At 37.9% G+C, this 17,072-nt stretch overlaps 1 protein-coding gene across 1 annotated transcript; it reads left to right on the plus strand.

Moving 5' to 3' along the window:
• The first annotated feature begins 3,954 nt into the window (after positions 1-3,954).
• On the plus strand, positions 3,955-16,752 carry LOC131149540 (U-box domain-containing protein 13-like). Its single transcript, XM_058100084.1, has 5 exons — positions 3,955-4,471; positions 11,706-11,822; positions 13,336-13,788; positions 14,333-15,468; positions 16,072-16,752. Exons 1-5 carry the CDS (start codon positions 4,196-4,198, stop codon positions 16,154-16,156), a joined length of 2,067 nt encoding a protein of 688 aa, XP_057956067.1. The 5' UTR covers positions 3,955-4,195; the 3' UTR covers positions 16,157-16,752.
• Positions 16,753-17,072: the final 320 nt, after the last annotated feature.

Raw genomic sequence — 17,072 nt, forward strand, 5'->3', positions numbered from 1 at the left:
CTAATGATGTGGCACTGACGTGGCAGGAGTGGGACCCACTGATGACGTGGTACCTACCCACAGATGATGTGGCAGCTAACGTGGTAGAACCTGCTGACGTGGTGACTCTGCCGACGTGGTGGCTGACGTGGCGCGCTGCGGAGGGTCAGACTCGGGTCAAGAATCGGATCTTGGGTTACCCCGAGTCTGAGTGACTTTTTGGGTCGAGTCGGGTATTGAATCGGGTCGGGTCGAGGCAGATCGGGCGAAGAAGATGCGTGCGGCGCATGGAGAGGCGTCTTGCTTCGGCAAGGCGCGTGGCGGCGCGTGTAACTTCTACAAGGCTCCTTTCGAGCTCTATCTTGCACCCTTATTTTCGTCTTGGAGAACTGAATGTGATGGTGGCCTTAAAATACAATTTTGATCTACTGTACAGAGCTTTGAATTTTGGGATCACTTCCAATATGACTTTTCTGCTCCAACTGGGCTCTGATACCACTTGTTAGGAACCTGTGAGCATCTAGATCAAAGTGACACCAAAATTTTAAACTGGTTCGGTCAATAACGACCTACATCCACGGAACACACACCAAGAATTCACTATCTCGCTGGAAAATATTACAATTCTCTCATTCTCTCTCTCTCTCTCTCTCTTCTTCCCTACTTCCTCTTTGCTCTCTCTGAGCTTCTCTGTGTTCTCTCTGCACTACTGTGCTGTGTATTACATCTTCCACAACCCTCCTTTTATAGGCTTGGAATTTAAATCATAATTAAATAAAATAAATACAAATGGAAGTTTATAATGAAGAGATTAATGGAGAGATAAATTCCATCGCGTTTCTGACTCAGCTCCAAGCTTGCAACGCGTTGTCTCTTAGCTGTCTTCTGACTCCATCTCTAACAACATCGTATTTATTTAATTAGATATTTCAAAAGTCTACACATTAATTGTCCTAAAAAATGATATACCTAAAATTAAATTGTCATCTTGCATTTGAAAGTAAGACATTCGAATTCTAAATTTTAGGTTTCTATGGATTAGAATAAATATAACATAAAATTATATTAACCTTTCTCTAAATTATTGCAAATTTAAATTCAAATTCTAAAATTTATACTTCAAAATATTATCTCAATCTATCTTCTTTTTTTTTTTTCAAAAAAAATTCAATATCTTTCATAGACCCAAAGCATTGAATTTAATGTAAATCCACCCCCACCCTTCAAAAAATAAAATAAAATAATTCTCCGCGGTCCACCTAAACAGAATCTCATGGAAATAGGTAGGCAACTAGCAAGCAAAGCCCTTAATTATAGGTTTGTGGGTTAGCATCTTTTGAATATGAATATTAATATCAATAAATATATTTTTATATATCCCACTCAATATTTAATATTAATATTAATAAATATCTATATTTATATATAAAAAATTATAGTATATATATATATATATATATATATGTAACTAATGTATATGTATGTCAAACAATAGACCCTATGAAAGAACTTTAGCTAGCTAGGTTCTACCCTTTTGTTTTTTGTTTTTTTTTTTTTTTGAAACCTAATTCTTTACCTATATTTGTTCTCATTGTTGTGATCTTTTTTCACTCCATTGATTGATTTCATCAATCTCGAAAAATGGATTGCATTTTGTTACGAGACAAACAAGATCTCTATGATGATGATATTTAATGTATTTATTATTATAACTTTCTAAAAGCTTGGTTTCGCTCTAGTTAGTGCTTGCATTACTTGAAAGCAAAGTTTTTTTTTTTCCCATCCTCAAAAAGATGCATGATTGATGTTTTAATGCATGTGCATGTTTAAAAAATTCGTGTTGTTGGTTAGGTATTTCAACTTTGTCTCATTTAGTTGTGGACATGCGTTTGCGGAGGTAGGAGTAGCATCCAATGTTTATTCATTTCACACAGTTAGCAATTTCAATTCATCGATTATATAAGTGTAGTAATAGAAATGTCACATTTGTACACAATTATACTAATTAATAAGGGTCTGCATATGAAACATTCTCAATGTATATAAAAGACTAGAGTAAAGATATTCAAATTAATATTTTTCTCATGATGTTTTAATAAAGGAAATTGTGTAATTTTCCAACAAATTATCGACTGTTTCTATATACCCTTCCATGGTGTCTGACAGAAAGTTTTCCAAGAGCAAATCGTCGACGATTCTGCTGGTTGCTGAATTGCCGATAATCCTCACAGTTAAAGATTTGTTGATATTCAATAGTCTGTGATAATCTGAGATTCTTCCCTTGTATTACTTAAATATTTGTTTGAATTTGATAGTCTAAGATCTTTTTGATTTGGTATTTAAATGCTTTTTGAATTTGTAACAACTATACCTTGTACAAATCCTATAAATAGGATCTCTCCATATCAATGAAGTATTCTGCATTCTTGTACATGGTATCAAAGCTATTTCTCTAACGAGTTTTTTTTTTCCTCCCTTATGACCGTTTACTCTGAGTTCGTTATTGTCAATATTTTCAATCTTTTTGATAGTGGCAACCCTCCTCTTGTTGCCATCCATGCCAGTTCCCAACTTTCTCCGAACCTGACCCCTTCCAACTTCCATTCTTGGCGCGCCCAATTGATGTTAGAAAATATAGCTTGAAAAGGGTTATTTAAAAAGAAACATTATTCTTTGAAGTAAATGGGGCATAGAAATGGTATATTTAAAATCAAAGTTACGCCGAATATAAAGAAAAGCAAAACAAAAATGAGGTGCATTTTTTATTGCATCTAATGGCATTACGTTATGTTTGGTTTACATAATAGAATCATATAAGAATAAAATATAAAATCATTGTATTAGGTATATAATTGTTTACAAAGAAAAATATGATGTTGCTTTGAGACGAATAACCATAATTTATTTAATTTATTTTTTATTATAACATGTGACTATTGCATGGAACATTTAACGACAATTCTTAAATAAATTACTGATGCAAGCAATTCTTTGACATGTTTTGTGACTTTTAACAATGATAAAAATATATATTCTAATATTTCTCTCAAAAAATACTATAAAATATATAACTTACAATTTTATGAATATTTTATTTGTTATTTGTTATTGTCTTTATATAAATTAAAACACTTATGTATCTGGGCAATCTTTGTTTACGATTTCATAAAAACCTCAATCTCAAAGTTCGGTAAAAACTTTAGACAACATACACTTGTATAAATTAAGACAAACTTTAACTAGAATTTTCTAAAAAAATTAGAGTATCGACAATAAAATTCTTATTTTACAAATTACAAAGAACCTCAAATTAAACAAACTTATAGTAACAGGTAACTATACTCTTAATAAAAATTTATACAACTTTGTGTGTGTGTGTAGTGATAATATTTACACAGTTATGATAATGTTTAAATTTGAAAGATGATTTGTAAACTTTGAGGGGAATCAAAAAATTTTTATTGAAAGATGATTAAAGGAAAAGGTTGTTTTGAAATGACAGGGAGTATAAGTTAATGGAAAATATTTTTTTTATAAAATTTAAAATAAAATTTAATTTGTTAAATTATTTTTACATCCATTAATTTTAAATATTTTAACTAAAAATAATTTATAAATTAAGTATATTTTAGAAAGGATGACTGAATGAGAAAAATGATTGAAAAGGTTCATTTAATCAATAGTAGAAATAAAAAAAAAATTGTATATTCACTTTTTATTTTTTAATTGTAAGAAAAAGAAACAAAAAATAAAAATAGAGTGAATAGTCATTTAAATTTCAAATTATCCGCCTGGCTTAAGTTAACCCGTAAAACTAAAATCAAGCGGATGTTCACAGCTGAGATAACCGCGCCGCGCCGCCGCTACGAAAAGATATCCCGTCTGCCGCTGTGTTTGTGACAGCTAAGATGAAGCCAACTCCCAATCCACACCAAACCCCCTGGGTTAAATCATAACCCTGGTTAAGCGCACACAGCCGCTCACCAAAAAAGTCTTTTCTCTTCTTCCCGTACATCTACACGTCCTTCCTCGCTCTTTCGCTCGCTCGCTCGCTCTCTTGCATTCATGGAGGAGACGGTTTGGACCAGCAACTCAGCTCGTGTTTCAGTTTACCTCCGCAGAATTTAGCAGAACTGCTGTGGTTTTCTTCGTAGTTCTATTTTGATTTCTAACCAGTTGCAGGCAGATCTGTGGTTTAGATCTCGCAGGTCCAGCCATGGTCGACGAGGCGAGAGGAGGCTCACTCGCGCAGAGCCTTCTCGACATCGTCAACGAGATTTCTGCAATCTCGGACTTCAGAGGTACTGTCAAGAAGCAGTACTGTAATCTGGCGAGGCGATTGAAGCTCCTCACGCCAATGTTCGAGGAGATTCGGGATAGCAAAGAGCCGATCCCTCCGGATTGCGTGAAGGTCTTTGTTTCGCTGAAGGAAGCTTTGGAATTGGCTAGAGAGCTTCTTAGATTCGGAAGTCAAGGGAGCAAGATTTACATGGTACGTATTCAATTTCATGCTAGTGGTGCGTTGAGAATTGTTTTTATTTTTTATTTTTTATTTTTGTTTTTGTTTTTGTTTTGTTTTTTTTGTCTTTGGATCTGTGGGATGATCTGGTGAAATCGCTTCCTGTTGTATCTGTTTTTCTTCCCTGATGGTTGCTGTTGATTGGCTCATTACTCTATCTGTTTGTTTGCTCAGAAAACTGGGGATAAGGAGTGGGAAGGATAGTGAAGGAATGTAAAATGTGCGTCTGATATTTTTTTTGTTTTTTATTTCCGAATAGCGAAAGAGTTACATCTACTAATGCAAATGTTAATGCTAGTCTCTGTTGAATGGGTCCTGCAGGGATAGAACTAAGATTTTTTAATTGCTGTTCTTTTCCTGAATTTTCTTTGCGGCCAAACTGAGATATAGGGAAATGTACGGGGAGTTATTTTGGTGCAAATATTCTCCTTGATTAACCTTTAGTTGATTATTCAGCAAAAATAATTGTAAATCAGTGTACGCTGTTGGACTTAGTATTTAACTGTTAATGGAAGTTTAAAAGCGTGCATTGGAAGCTGCTCCATTGGATTATTAGATGTTGATTAAGATTGCATAGGAAGACGGATGAAGAAGGTAATGTGATATGAATCTGCATCTATCAATTTATCGCTTTATTTATTTATTTATTTTAGTTTGGGATTCTTTAGTGCTTTTTCCTTGTGCAGTTCTCCATTGTTCTCCATTTTTGCTGCTACCGTTACAGAGATTTTTTTTTGTTATTTATGGTACCTACCTATGGAACGACTGGCCTGAAATGGAATGTGATGCTGGCATGAATGTCCTTTGCAATTATCTGTGTGTTTTGTTTATTTAGAAGGAAAATTTTTAACTTGATTTCTATGATTGTCCCTCTCATGTATGCATCTTGCACTTGAACAGTTCATTAACTAGCACTGATTGATCTTTTTGTCTGTACTGGCTTTTTTCATCTTGATTGTGCAGTGACATGTTTTTAGAGTACAATAACTCATATCACACCTCCACTTTGAGCTGCTTAATGGGCTTGCACCATGCTTTTGTAATTTTGAGAAGTTGCAAGGAATACAAATGGAGTGCTTTTTGTGGATTTATTGACTTTAAAGAAGATTGTACTGTTGAGAAGATGATATTATGGTCATGGATCAAATTAGTGGCAGTTATTTGACATCATTGTGGATAATTTTAGAGAAACCCAGTCTCATATGGTGCTTTATTATTTTCACCACAGTTTTGGAAAGCAAATTCAAGAGTACAAGCTATGTTTGTTCCAAATACAAAAGGCTATTTCATTACTCAATTAAATGATGTCAATGGTTCCTTCCTACTTTATCCGTAATCTAATTTCCCCTTTTTTTTTTTTTTTTTTTATTATATAAAAGAAATAGGCAAATTTCAACATGTTGAATGTTCATTGTTCATAGAGACCAATGCTGGATTTCGGATTAATTTTGGGAAAAGAATAATTTGGAGTAAGAAAGTTGATTGGAAGAGTATTGGAAATAGACCAGGACAAAAATCTTAATTGATTTGATTGACAAAACCAACATAGATGAAGAAATGAAGAAGAATCACCCTGAAACTTTAGGAGATTTGAACATAGGTGGGCTAGTAGTAGAAGTAAGCTAGTAAGATAATAGGCAAATCTGCTAAATATTGACTTCAGTCCTTGAGATTGAAGCTGTTGTGTTGTGTTTCTACGTGAACATCCATCCACACACACCTTTTGCTTGGGTTACCATTTTGCTTCTGAATTTAACAAAGTTATGTAGATTATAATCCAAATTGGAGAAGAGCACAAAGTTTCTATTTGAAACTCTTATCAACTCAAGACAAGTGGATATTTACAAGAATCTGAGGGGGTGTGTTTTTTTTTTGTACAATGTACAGTGTATGGCATTTTGTTCTTCGGAAGGCCAATGGACATCTTTTGTAGATAAGGCATCTGCGTTTAGGTATTTCAGTAGGAAGGCTGTTTTCCGTTTTTCTGATCACTTTCCAACGATTCTTTATATTTGATTTTGATAATCACCGCCGCTTAAATGCTTTCTTTTTCATGATTGCTTTATTCTTTGTTTGAAAAAAGTGGCATACGTAAGGCCGTTTTCAGTTGTCCTGATCATTTCCCAACTTTGCTCTATATATGATTTTGAATCTTTAATAATCACTGCAGCTTAAATCCTTTCTTTTCATGATTGCTTTATTATATGTTGAAAGAAAGTGGCAGACGCAATGCACATTTAAGCATTATAATTATGCTTCAGACTTGCTTTCTTTGTGGGAAAGCTGCATTAAACTTTGATTGTGAAACCCATGAAGCCAAGTGCCCATGATATTTATATGATTGCTAGGCAATGGCCCAAGTAGGCTTGGCTATGCGAGGCTATGTGTGATGTTCTTAGCCCAACCAAGGTGTGGGGCTTTGCTCCACTTACGGTTTTGTCCTATAAAAGATGCCTCACATATTTGAAACTAAAACCATCCATATATTCCCAACATCTCCCTAGCACATGTCTGATGCGAGATTATGAGAGACTCTCCTTTATAATCTTTGACACTTTTGTCATAGTGGCCCACACCTTTGCATGGGACCTACATGTATGTCTAGGATCACTCCACATGAAAATATCGCCAAGGTGGCTCTGGTGCCAAATGTAACCGCTGAAACCATCCTTATATATCCAAGATATCCCTAGTACAAGTTTGATGTAGGATTGTGACATTAAGCACCGTTAGCCTAAGTTTGGTGCAATACTTGTGGGATAGGACTGACCAAGGGAGAGGGGGCCTTGTCCCAATTACATGGTAATAGGGGTGGCAAAATGTGTGGGCGGGTCGGGTCCGGGTGGGTTGTCAATGGGCCGGCTTATAAAATGGGCCGGGTCATAACGGGTCAATGTTAAATGGGTCACACACATGCCAATCCTAATTCGCTTGTTTAATAAATGGGATTAAACAGGCGGGTCATGGGTTACCTGTTTTAAAAAGTAATTATATATTTTAATTTTTAAAATTATTTTTTAAAGAGTAAATCTTAAAAAAAAAAATTTGTTTGTAGAGTGACACTATGACAGATTCACAAATTGATAATACTGAGAGATCCGAAAGAGGGACTGGAGGTTGAGGGTGAGAGGGAGGGGGAGAGGGAGAGTGAGAGTGAACGGGTTGAGGCTACCGGTGTGACGGCGGCGAGGCTTGACTCTTCAGAGACGGCGACGGCGTGCGGTTGCGCCATGCTGGTGCTGTGACGACGAGGCTGCTTGGAAGTGGAAGAGGAAGATCGAAGGGATGAGAGATGGCGACGGCGTGTAGGTGCGACGGCGACGGCTGCCTGGAAGTGGAAGAGGAAGATCGAAGGGGTGAGAGACGGCAATGGCGTTCAAGTGCGACGTGTTGGTTCTGCGACGGCAACTTCGAGGCTGCTTGGAAGTGGAAGAGGAAGATTGAAGGAGTGCGGGCGTGCTGGGCGCAGATGGCAGTGGTTGCATGACTCGACCTCGAGGACAAGGAGTGGTCCTACTATCCGAGTGGATCGTTTGTAGCAGCATGCAGCAGGGAGCACTGGAGCAGGCACTGAGGCAGCAGCGCACTAGACCAGAGTGGAAAGTAAGGTGTACTCCCAAGAGGGGGGGTGAATTGGGATTTAAAAATTTCTTTTAAACTCTTTTTATAAATTTTTTCTCAACTAATTTTTGAATTTAGCAAAGACATGCATGGTTAGATTTTCAATCACAAATTCAGCCAAGACACAATTTAACCAAAACTCAATAGGATAATTCAATCAATCAAGATAATGCTTCACAAATGTGAGTTGCTTTAACAACTCCAGCAAGTTTCCATGATTCGGTCTTTTGATGTTGAGCTATAGCTAATGAACGACTTGTTTAATGAACATACTCCCTTAGAAGGTTTATGCAAGATTCAATTAATGTACTTCCTTTTGAGGTTTCCGCAATTCCTACACAAAACTATTTCCAGCAATTTAAATAAACATCCACGCAGTATATATGTGCTGAAATTTGAAGAGAGTAGGGAATAGAATGACACCGAGTTTTTACAAGGTTCGGCTATACCCGCACACGTCCTCGCCTTAGGCAACACACCTAAGGATTCCACTATACCACTCCTTTACGGGCGGAGCAAACCTTTACAACACTCCTTCAATAGGATAGAGTTCTCCTCTCCAAGCGATACCCCACACTCGGTAAACCAACGATTCAACAACCTGAACTGTCAAAAACAACAAGAAGCAAGAACAAATTCTTGTGTACAAAGACACTCTCACAATAAAGCTAATTAGTACAAGTTAGAGCACTAATATACTTCAAATTAATTATCAATAAAGAATGAATTTGAAGCTCAAGAAGTTAATCACTGGAGGTTCTTTCTTAGATTGAAAGTAGTTTAGTAAGAACACAAGATCCGAGTGTTTGTATCAGTAGGAATTTAGTATAACTTCAGCAAGAATGTGTGAACAAGAGAGTTTTGAGAATTAGAGACTTTGATTGCTTGATTGTAAGTAGTTGTTGTAAAAATCATTAGGTTTAGGGGATATATATAGAGTTTAAAAAGTGATTTTCGTGTTCCCCAAGTGACTTGGAGTGTTTCCCAAGTTTTCATAACGTTTGGATTTGAAAAACTTAATTTTGGAAATTTCCTGTTACTTTTTAAAATTTGAATTTTCCGTAGGTCAGTCGATTGGGCCTATTCTATTTGGGGTCAATCGACTAGGCCTATTCTGTTTTAGCAAAAATTTAGAATAAAAGTATGTCAGTTGACTAGGCTTTTTGGGTTAGTTGGCTGAGCTGTCATTTTTCCACAGTTTTTTATTTTCAAGACTTAGATCCTTTAATTTTTGAAAAACTTAAATGCAACTTAAAAAAATAATTTTCTAGGGTTTTCAAAAATTGGTCTCTAAGTCTATAATGAAACCTAAAGAGCTTCATATATCCATATTGATATTGAATGAAGTACTTACATGAGACTTCTTAAACTTAAACAGTCTAAGCACCAAGTCTTCATGCTTTTCCATTTCTTTGAGTCCATCTTGACTTCATGTTTCAATATGCTTCAAGCTTCATTAGATTTGTTTATCTTTGAAACCAAGCTTCAATATTCATTTGAGCTTTCATCTCTTTTTAAATCCAAGCTTCAATACTTGTTAAGCTTTCATTTGATTTTCTTTGAAGTATAAGCTTTCTCTTTTAATAAGGCTTGTGAGCATTTTGAGCACTCGATCTTGAACTTATATGCTTGTTTCTTGAAACTTTATCACTTAACCAAAACATGTTAAATTCCCTTGATTTGTTATCATCAAAATAAGATTCAAAAGCCTTGTTAGGCCAACAAAGAGGAGAGGGTTGAGAGAGTCTGAGAGTGAGAGGCGAGAGCTGAGAGGAGAGCGGTGAGAGATGGATTAGGATTTATGGTTTTTTTGTAAGGCGTGTGGGTGCGGGTGGACTGGTCGTGTGGGTGTGGCCGTGTGGGTTTATAAATTATCCAAATGCCCGAACTTGGTTAAACTTGTTTGTAAATGGGTCAACCCATGACCCGCCCGTTTATTAAATGGTTTAACTTCCTTAGACCCAAACCTGTTTTAAATGGGTGGGTCCGAGTGACCCGATGGGTCATGACCCGTTTTTCCAGCCCTAACATGGTATAAGGCTAGCTAGTTTTCACCCTAAAAGGACTAAAATGCCCTTTGATTTTTGTTTATTTTTTTTTCTTTTGATTATATTGTTCTTTTACATAGAGCATATTCTGCTCTTTTGAGCAATTGGATGGTCCAAACAAGACATGATAAGCATCATTGCTAATCTTGTCCAGTTCTATTCAATTGAGTCCAATTCATGAATTTTAGCCTTTGAAGCAAATGCACCCTAAAGGTTTAATTGAGTTGGTTGAGATGATTGTCCTGCTTTGATTGAAGCTCAGTCTCACACAGTGGCTTCTGCAACTAGATTTATAAAGTGGTGTTCAGTTGGGTGGAAAGTAGAGAAGATGAGAAGCATTAATTAGTTGAAAGATGGACCACCTTGGGGCTTGGGCAAAGTGGAGCTCTGTGGACGAGTGAGCTTTTCCTTTCAAAGGCACAAATATCTTTTTGGTTGTTCCTTCTTCTTGTCTAAATTTAGATACCAAGGGATAGTAAACTGGTGGTGACTGCACTTCTCCCAAAGAAAATGGTGATAACGGAGCACTGCTATTTGACAGCACTGATCTCATTGGCGATGTTATGGCCATTGAGTTTATTTTCAGCAGCAACAATGCCATCCCATTTATTGAAATAGAATTGTTGGATTATTATTGTTATTATTTTGCCAAATCAAGGTTCAATTTATCTTAGATTCTTAGTGTAATACACCCTATCCATTCTCCTGTATGTGCACAATATGGTTAACCTCTCAATTTTCTGCTAGAGTGACTCTGATATGGGAACCAAGGATTGTCACAAGTAGGACTTGTGAGTCATGAATGAGCTTCATGTATGTTCATGGGGATAATAACAGGGAAGAACATTTAGTACCAGAAAAGAAAGGAGGAGAGAGGGTTGTGTTAGGCTTCCCTCTATGCTTTTTCTAGCCATCTATTTTTCTTCTTAAATTTCAATAAAGCTTGTCAGTGTCATGACTAAGTTCAGAATTCTGAACTCATAAACCTTTACATTGCCATCATTCACATTTCCAATGGGAATAAGCTCACTCTTTCCCAAATTGACTTCGAAACTATTGCTTTGAAGCAAAGAGTAAGCATCTGAAAATAAGAATTTGATGAGCTTCCATCTCATAGAATATCATGATATCATTTCTGATCAGGAGGTGAGGAACTTTGAGCTCCCTACCATTTCCTTCAACTGTCAGCCTTTTAAGAGTCTTGTTCTCACACCATTTTGTTACAAGGGGCTGAGAACCTCCATGACAATGATGAAAAGCAAAGAAGAATGGGGATTTCCTATTTTTTAGACATACAAAGATTAATGTTTGTTGTACAGGCATTGATAGGGGTATTGTGCCCCAAGGGCATGTTCTATCAATGTTATCATTTACTGCCCTCTTTAGTGAAGTCATGTAATTTTTGTCAAGTAGGTTGCAGTTGAATTAGTACTCTATCATTTTGAAGGCATGAAACATTTTTGTCCTGAAGGCTTCATATTTTTTAGCTTTTTCTGTTTCCATTTTTTTGGAGATAATCTTTTTCATGCTATTTGCAGGTCTTGGAGAGGGAGCAAATTATGAATAAATTTCATGAGGTGACAGCTCAGTTGGAACAAGCTTTGAGTGGGATTTCGTTTGAAAAACTGGACATAACCGATGAAGTCAAGGAACAGGTAGAATTTGTTTTTGAAAGATTATATTGTCATGTTCTGCAGATCTGATTTCGGAGGTCCCCAACAGCATAATTTTCATTTATTTCTTAATGTGGCAAGATAAACTATTTTGTTGCAAAGAAGCATGGAGATTACTTCTCAATCCTGGTGTCGTAAAGATGCACTTATCAGATTTTGACAGGGTCCAACCTGTATATAATTTTTTCAATTTATCTGCAAGTTCCTAAGCCACTATATATATAATGACTAATGTTATTTTACAAGGACTTGAAGAGGGTACATAAACTCTCTTCTTAGTTTGTAATTTGGCAATTCTTTGATTGGCTCCCATAAATTAAGGATGCATCAACCCGGGGGGGGGGGGGGGGTAAAACTAACTCTCATGGTTGTCAAAATCGCGGCTTGAGTCGTAGAATCATACAATTCTATGATTCAAATTCACCCCTACAATCCAACTACTAAGGAAAATTGCATTGCTATAGAATCGTGGCAGAATTGTTGCAGAATCATTGGAATCGGGGAATCGAAATCAAGTAGTATCGTAACAATCCTACAATGCTGCCTGGATTGGGTTTTTTTCCCTCTTTGGGCTTGAATTGTGAGGCCCAATATGTGTTTTTATTGTACCAGAGGGCCCAAAGTTTTTACATTTAGCCCAAAATCTTGAAATCTAGGGCAAAATAGCTCCCAGCAGCTCTGTTCGACAGCTTTGGTGTTTGATCAGCAGCAAGCCAGCAACGAGTGAACCTTTTGAACACCTCTTGTCACTCTCTTACTCTCCTCTAGTCGACTGCTCCTGTAACAGTCCTCTAAGTGTTCGATAAGCAGTTTAGCACCCTCCACGGTCGACTCTTCAGTCGGCTCGGCACTCAGTTCTGATCATTCTTTGGTGTTTGACTCCTTTCTTCAGTCCTCTTCTCTCTGTCGAACACCTCAGCAGCCAGCAGAGTCAGCACTCTTCAGTCTTCGACCAATTTCGAGGTATGCTTGAGCCTTGAAAAGAAAGAACCATTCATTCAGCAGAATCAGCGAGCTACAACTACTGAGTTCTGTTTTTATCCCTCTTCCTCTTCTCTTTTGACTGAGTTGCCGTTTATCTTTTATTTTTATTTTTTATTTTTTGTTGATAATGATCTCTTTGTTTTTTATGATTTTATCATAAATTGGTTTGATTGAGAGCTATATTCCCAAATATAATAGGGATGCAAGGATTTGAACCTTGATCTCCTCGTTGTACGAGGGCTCTACCACTTGAGCTACATTCCTAAATTATGTCTTTAACTTGATTGACTTATTAATTAAGCTTATAGTCTTAAGAATTGTCATAAAATTCCATATACATTTATTTCAAATATTTTTTTTAACACTGAAAGTAGAATCTTATGATTCTTGATCGGATTCTGCGATCCAATCCTGCAGACCCCCCAATGATCCTACGCAGAATCAGGATTTTGACAACCTTGCTAACTCTTTTGTGTATTATAAAAAAAAAAGCTAACTGTTATGTGTGCAGGTTGAACTTGTCCTTGCTCAGTTCAGAAGAGCCAAAGGGCGGGCTGATGCACCGGATGCCCAGCTGTATGATGATCTTTTCTCTGTTTACAACAAGAGCAACGATGCAGCGGCTGATCCTGTTGTCTTACGGAGACTGGCAGAGAAGCTACAACTAATGGGAATAGATGACCTGATGCAAGAATCTCTAGCTTTGCATGAGATGGTTATTAGTGTTGGGGATCCTGGGGAGAGCATAGAGAAGATGTCAATGTTGCTGAAGAAAATAAAGGATTTTGTGCAGACAGAAAACCCTGACTTGGATTCTCTGGCAAGGGAGACATGCATGCCTTCAAGTTGCACTGGGCAAGCATCAACCGACAGAAATCACAAGCCTCCAATTATACCAGATGATTTTCGCTGTCCAATATCCCTTGAATTGATGAAGGATCCTGTCATTGTTTCGACAGGGCAGGTATCTGCATACTGTTCATGCGCTTTGTTTGCAAAACCTCTTGCAACATAGTTTTACTCAATTTTTTTAAATTTTTTTATTTTTTATTTTTGCAAGACAAAGCATGAAAAAGGAAAAAAAAGTGTCATAAGAAATGAACCACACTTTTGTTGGCAATTGCCATTATTGAAACTGGTATTTTGATATCCCCCGGAGAGACACTGTCATTTAATCAATCCCCAGTCTCTGATGTGAGATCTCCTTGGATGAAGTTTAAAACTGTTGATGGTCCTCACTATCTAGTTTGCTAAAACTTTGTGATTGTTCTGAAGAACCGAAATATTTATTTGGGATTTTGGGAAAAAATGTCACATATAAGCCTTTTATAATCTTCTGGTGGGAGTGTACCCTTCTACTGGAAAATCCTTTGGCTTTCACAGTCCCAAATGCATGACACATGAAAGCAGTAACTGGGGATCAAATATTTATTTATTTATTTTTTCTTTTTCCTGTCATCTTCCCATTACTTTTGTAATGTGAAAATTGTCCCATTTTTCCATGGCAGACTTACGAACGATCCTGCATTGAGAAATGGCTGGAAGCAGGGCATGGCACATGTCCGAAGACACAACAGGGCCTTTCGAGCACCACTCTCACACCCAATTATGTCTTGCGAAGCCTCATAGCACAGTGGTGTGAGGCAAATGGAATTGAACCACCAAAGCGCCCAGGGGCTTCTCGAGCTAGTAAGGCATCTGCCTGCTCACCTGCTGAACGTACCAAGATAGAAGTCCTCCTCCGCAAGCTCACTTCTAGCAATCCTGAAGATCAGCGGTCTGCTGCTGGTGAAATCCGCCTCCTTGCCAAACGTAATGCTGATAATCGTGTTGCCATTGCTGAAGCTGGGGCCATTCCTCTCCTTGTAAACCTCCTTTCAATACCTGACTCACGCACCCAGGAGCATGCTGTCACGGCACTTCTTAACCTTTCTATTTGCGAGGACAACAAATCTGCAATCATCTGCTCTGGGGCAGTCCCTGGCATAGTTCATGTACTCAAGAAGGGAAGCATGGAGGCACGGGAAAATGCAGCTGCTACCCTTTTCAGCCTCTCTGTTGTTGATGAAAATAAGGTAACTATTGGTGCTTCTGGGGCAATTCCACCCCTTGTGACACTGCTCAGTGAAGGCACACAACGGGGGAAGAAAGATGCTGCAACTGCACTGTTTAACTTGTGCATTTATCAAGGTAACAAGGGGAAGGCAGTGAGGGCTGGAGTAGTTTCCACACTGATGCGGCTGCTCACTGAGGCCGGAGGAGGGATGGTGGACGAGGCACTGGCAATACTGGCAATACTGGCTAGCCATCCTGAAGGGAAGGCAGCCATTGGGGCTGCAGAGGCGGTGCCAGTTTTGGTCGATGTCATAGGGAGTGGATCCCCCAGGAACAAAGAGAATGCAGCTGCAGTCTTGGTGCACCTTTGTTCTGGAGACCAGCAACATCTCGCAGAGGCTCAGGAGCTTGGGGTCATTGGTGCGCTGGTGGATTTGGCCCAAAATGGCACGGACAGGGGTAAGCGAAAGGCTGCACAGTTGCTTGACCGCATCAGCAGATTTACTGAGCAGCGGAAACAGGCCCAGGCCCAGGCACAAACTGAGGCCCAGCAGTCGCGGTCAACCTCCCCGACCAATGCTGTTGATAGGTGAGGTGGTTCATTTTGCTGGCTTGGCTTTGGTTATTATTATTATTTTTCTAAAAGCATGGAAGGAGGAGGTGGGGGTGACAGACAGCACTGCGTGATTAGGAAAGGGAGGTGGAAGATCACCTGCCCAAGTTATTCATTTGTTTGTGTGGGGTTTGGGTTTTGTAATTTAAAGAGCCATCGAAGAGGGAAAGCCTAGGAAAAAAAAAGGGAAGAGAAAGGCTGAATGTGAAAGGTTGATGTACATGAAGATGTACTGTTGTAACATGTCTGACTGATCATCCTCGTTTTTTTATTGAAGGAGATGCCCTCTGTATTTAAATCAAACTGCTTGCTTTATAAGTTTCAGTATGTAGTGGGAAGTAAAATAAAAAATAAAAAGAAGGATATATGTATGTGTTCCTTCTTGTTTCAAATGGGAATTTCGCCCCCAGTGTCAAAAGCAAAATTGTGTTTTGGAGCACTAGTTTCAAATCTTAGATTTGAAATTGTGTGATAAATTTAAATCTTGAAGTTTGATTTTCATGTTCTTCTCACTGAGTGCACTTGGTTCATGCGATGATTAAGAATTTTAACAATCGAAGCTGGGATTTGTATATGCAGGCAAAAGGAGAGAGTAGTTGCAAACACTGGCAAGTCAGGTCAGTCCCTGACGGAACGAACGGGAAGAGACTGGGAGAGTTCATAGTAATACTAATTAGCCGCCTAAAATGAAAATGGGGGGCTAGTATTTTTAGGTGCAATGTGCCAGAAGCTGCCATACTGAATGCCCTACAAACTCGAGTGGGCCTTACTCTTGACAAGTGGCCGGAGGGGTATATTGGAAATTTAGAATTGCATGAAGAGAATACATACCATCAGCTTTGTCAGCGTTGAGCTTTACCAGCTTTTTTAGATTGGGCTAGAAGCTGCCATACTGAATGGGCCCCTACAAACTCAAGTGGGCTGAGGGGTATATTGGAAATTTAGAATTGCATGAAGAGAATACCATCAGCTTTGTCAGCGTTGAGCTTTACCAGCTTTTTTAGATTGGGCCAGAATCATATGGGCTTTGGTTTAGCATTACAATCACGTTGGCTTTAAAATTTCCACCCATCGTCAATATTTTCTCCATACAAGAAAAGCTCAACTACACTTCAAAATGGAGAAAATAGTCATATTTGAAATGGGACTGTAAGGCATTGTTTGTGTTGTTCACTTTCGGTAGGAACTGCATAACTGTAGGACCCCTCTTTGTATTCGAATATTAAACCTCAAATATAAAAGCCGTCACTTTAACCAAAGGTCCTCTGAAAAACGTTCTATACCAAGTCCTTTGAGTAGAGATTAATACATACACCTATATATATATATATATATATATATATGCATACACACACACATATATCACTTATTAATTTGAAGCATGGTAGTATACCTTCAACCATCTCTTCCTACTTTGAGCCAAAGCCTACATTTTCCTTCACATTGAGTAGAGAGGACCAATTAGCATAGTCGATGTCCTTCTTTTTCAAATAAAGTCAAGAATTCCATTATTATTATTATTATTATTATTATTTTTTCTGTTTCTCGAGACTATGCACTCATTGATGCACATCAACAGA

Source organism: Malania oleifera, chromosome 2, assembly GCF_029873635.1.
Source record: "Malania oleifera isolate guangnan ecotype guangnan chromosome 2, ASM2987363v1, whole genome shotgun sequence".
Lineage (NCBI taxonomy): Eukaryota > Viridiplantae > Streptophyta > Magnoliopsida > Santalales > Ximeniaceae > Malania > Malania oleifera.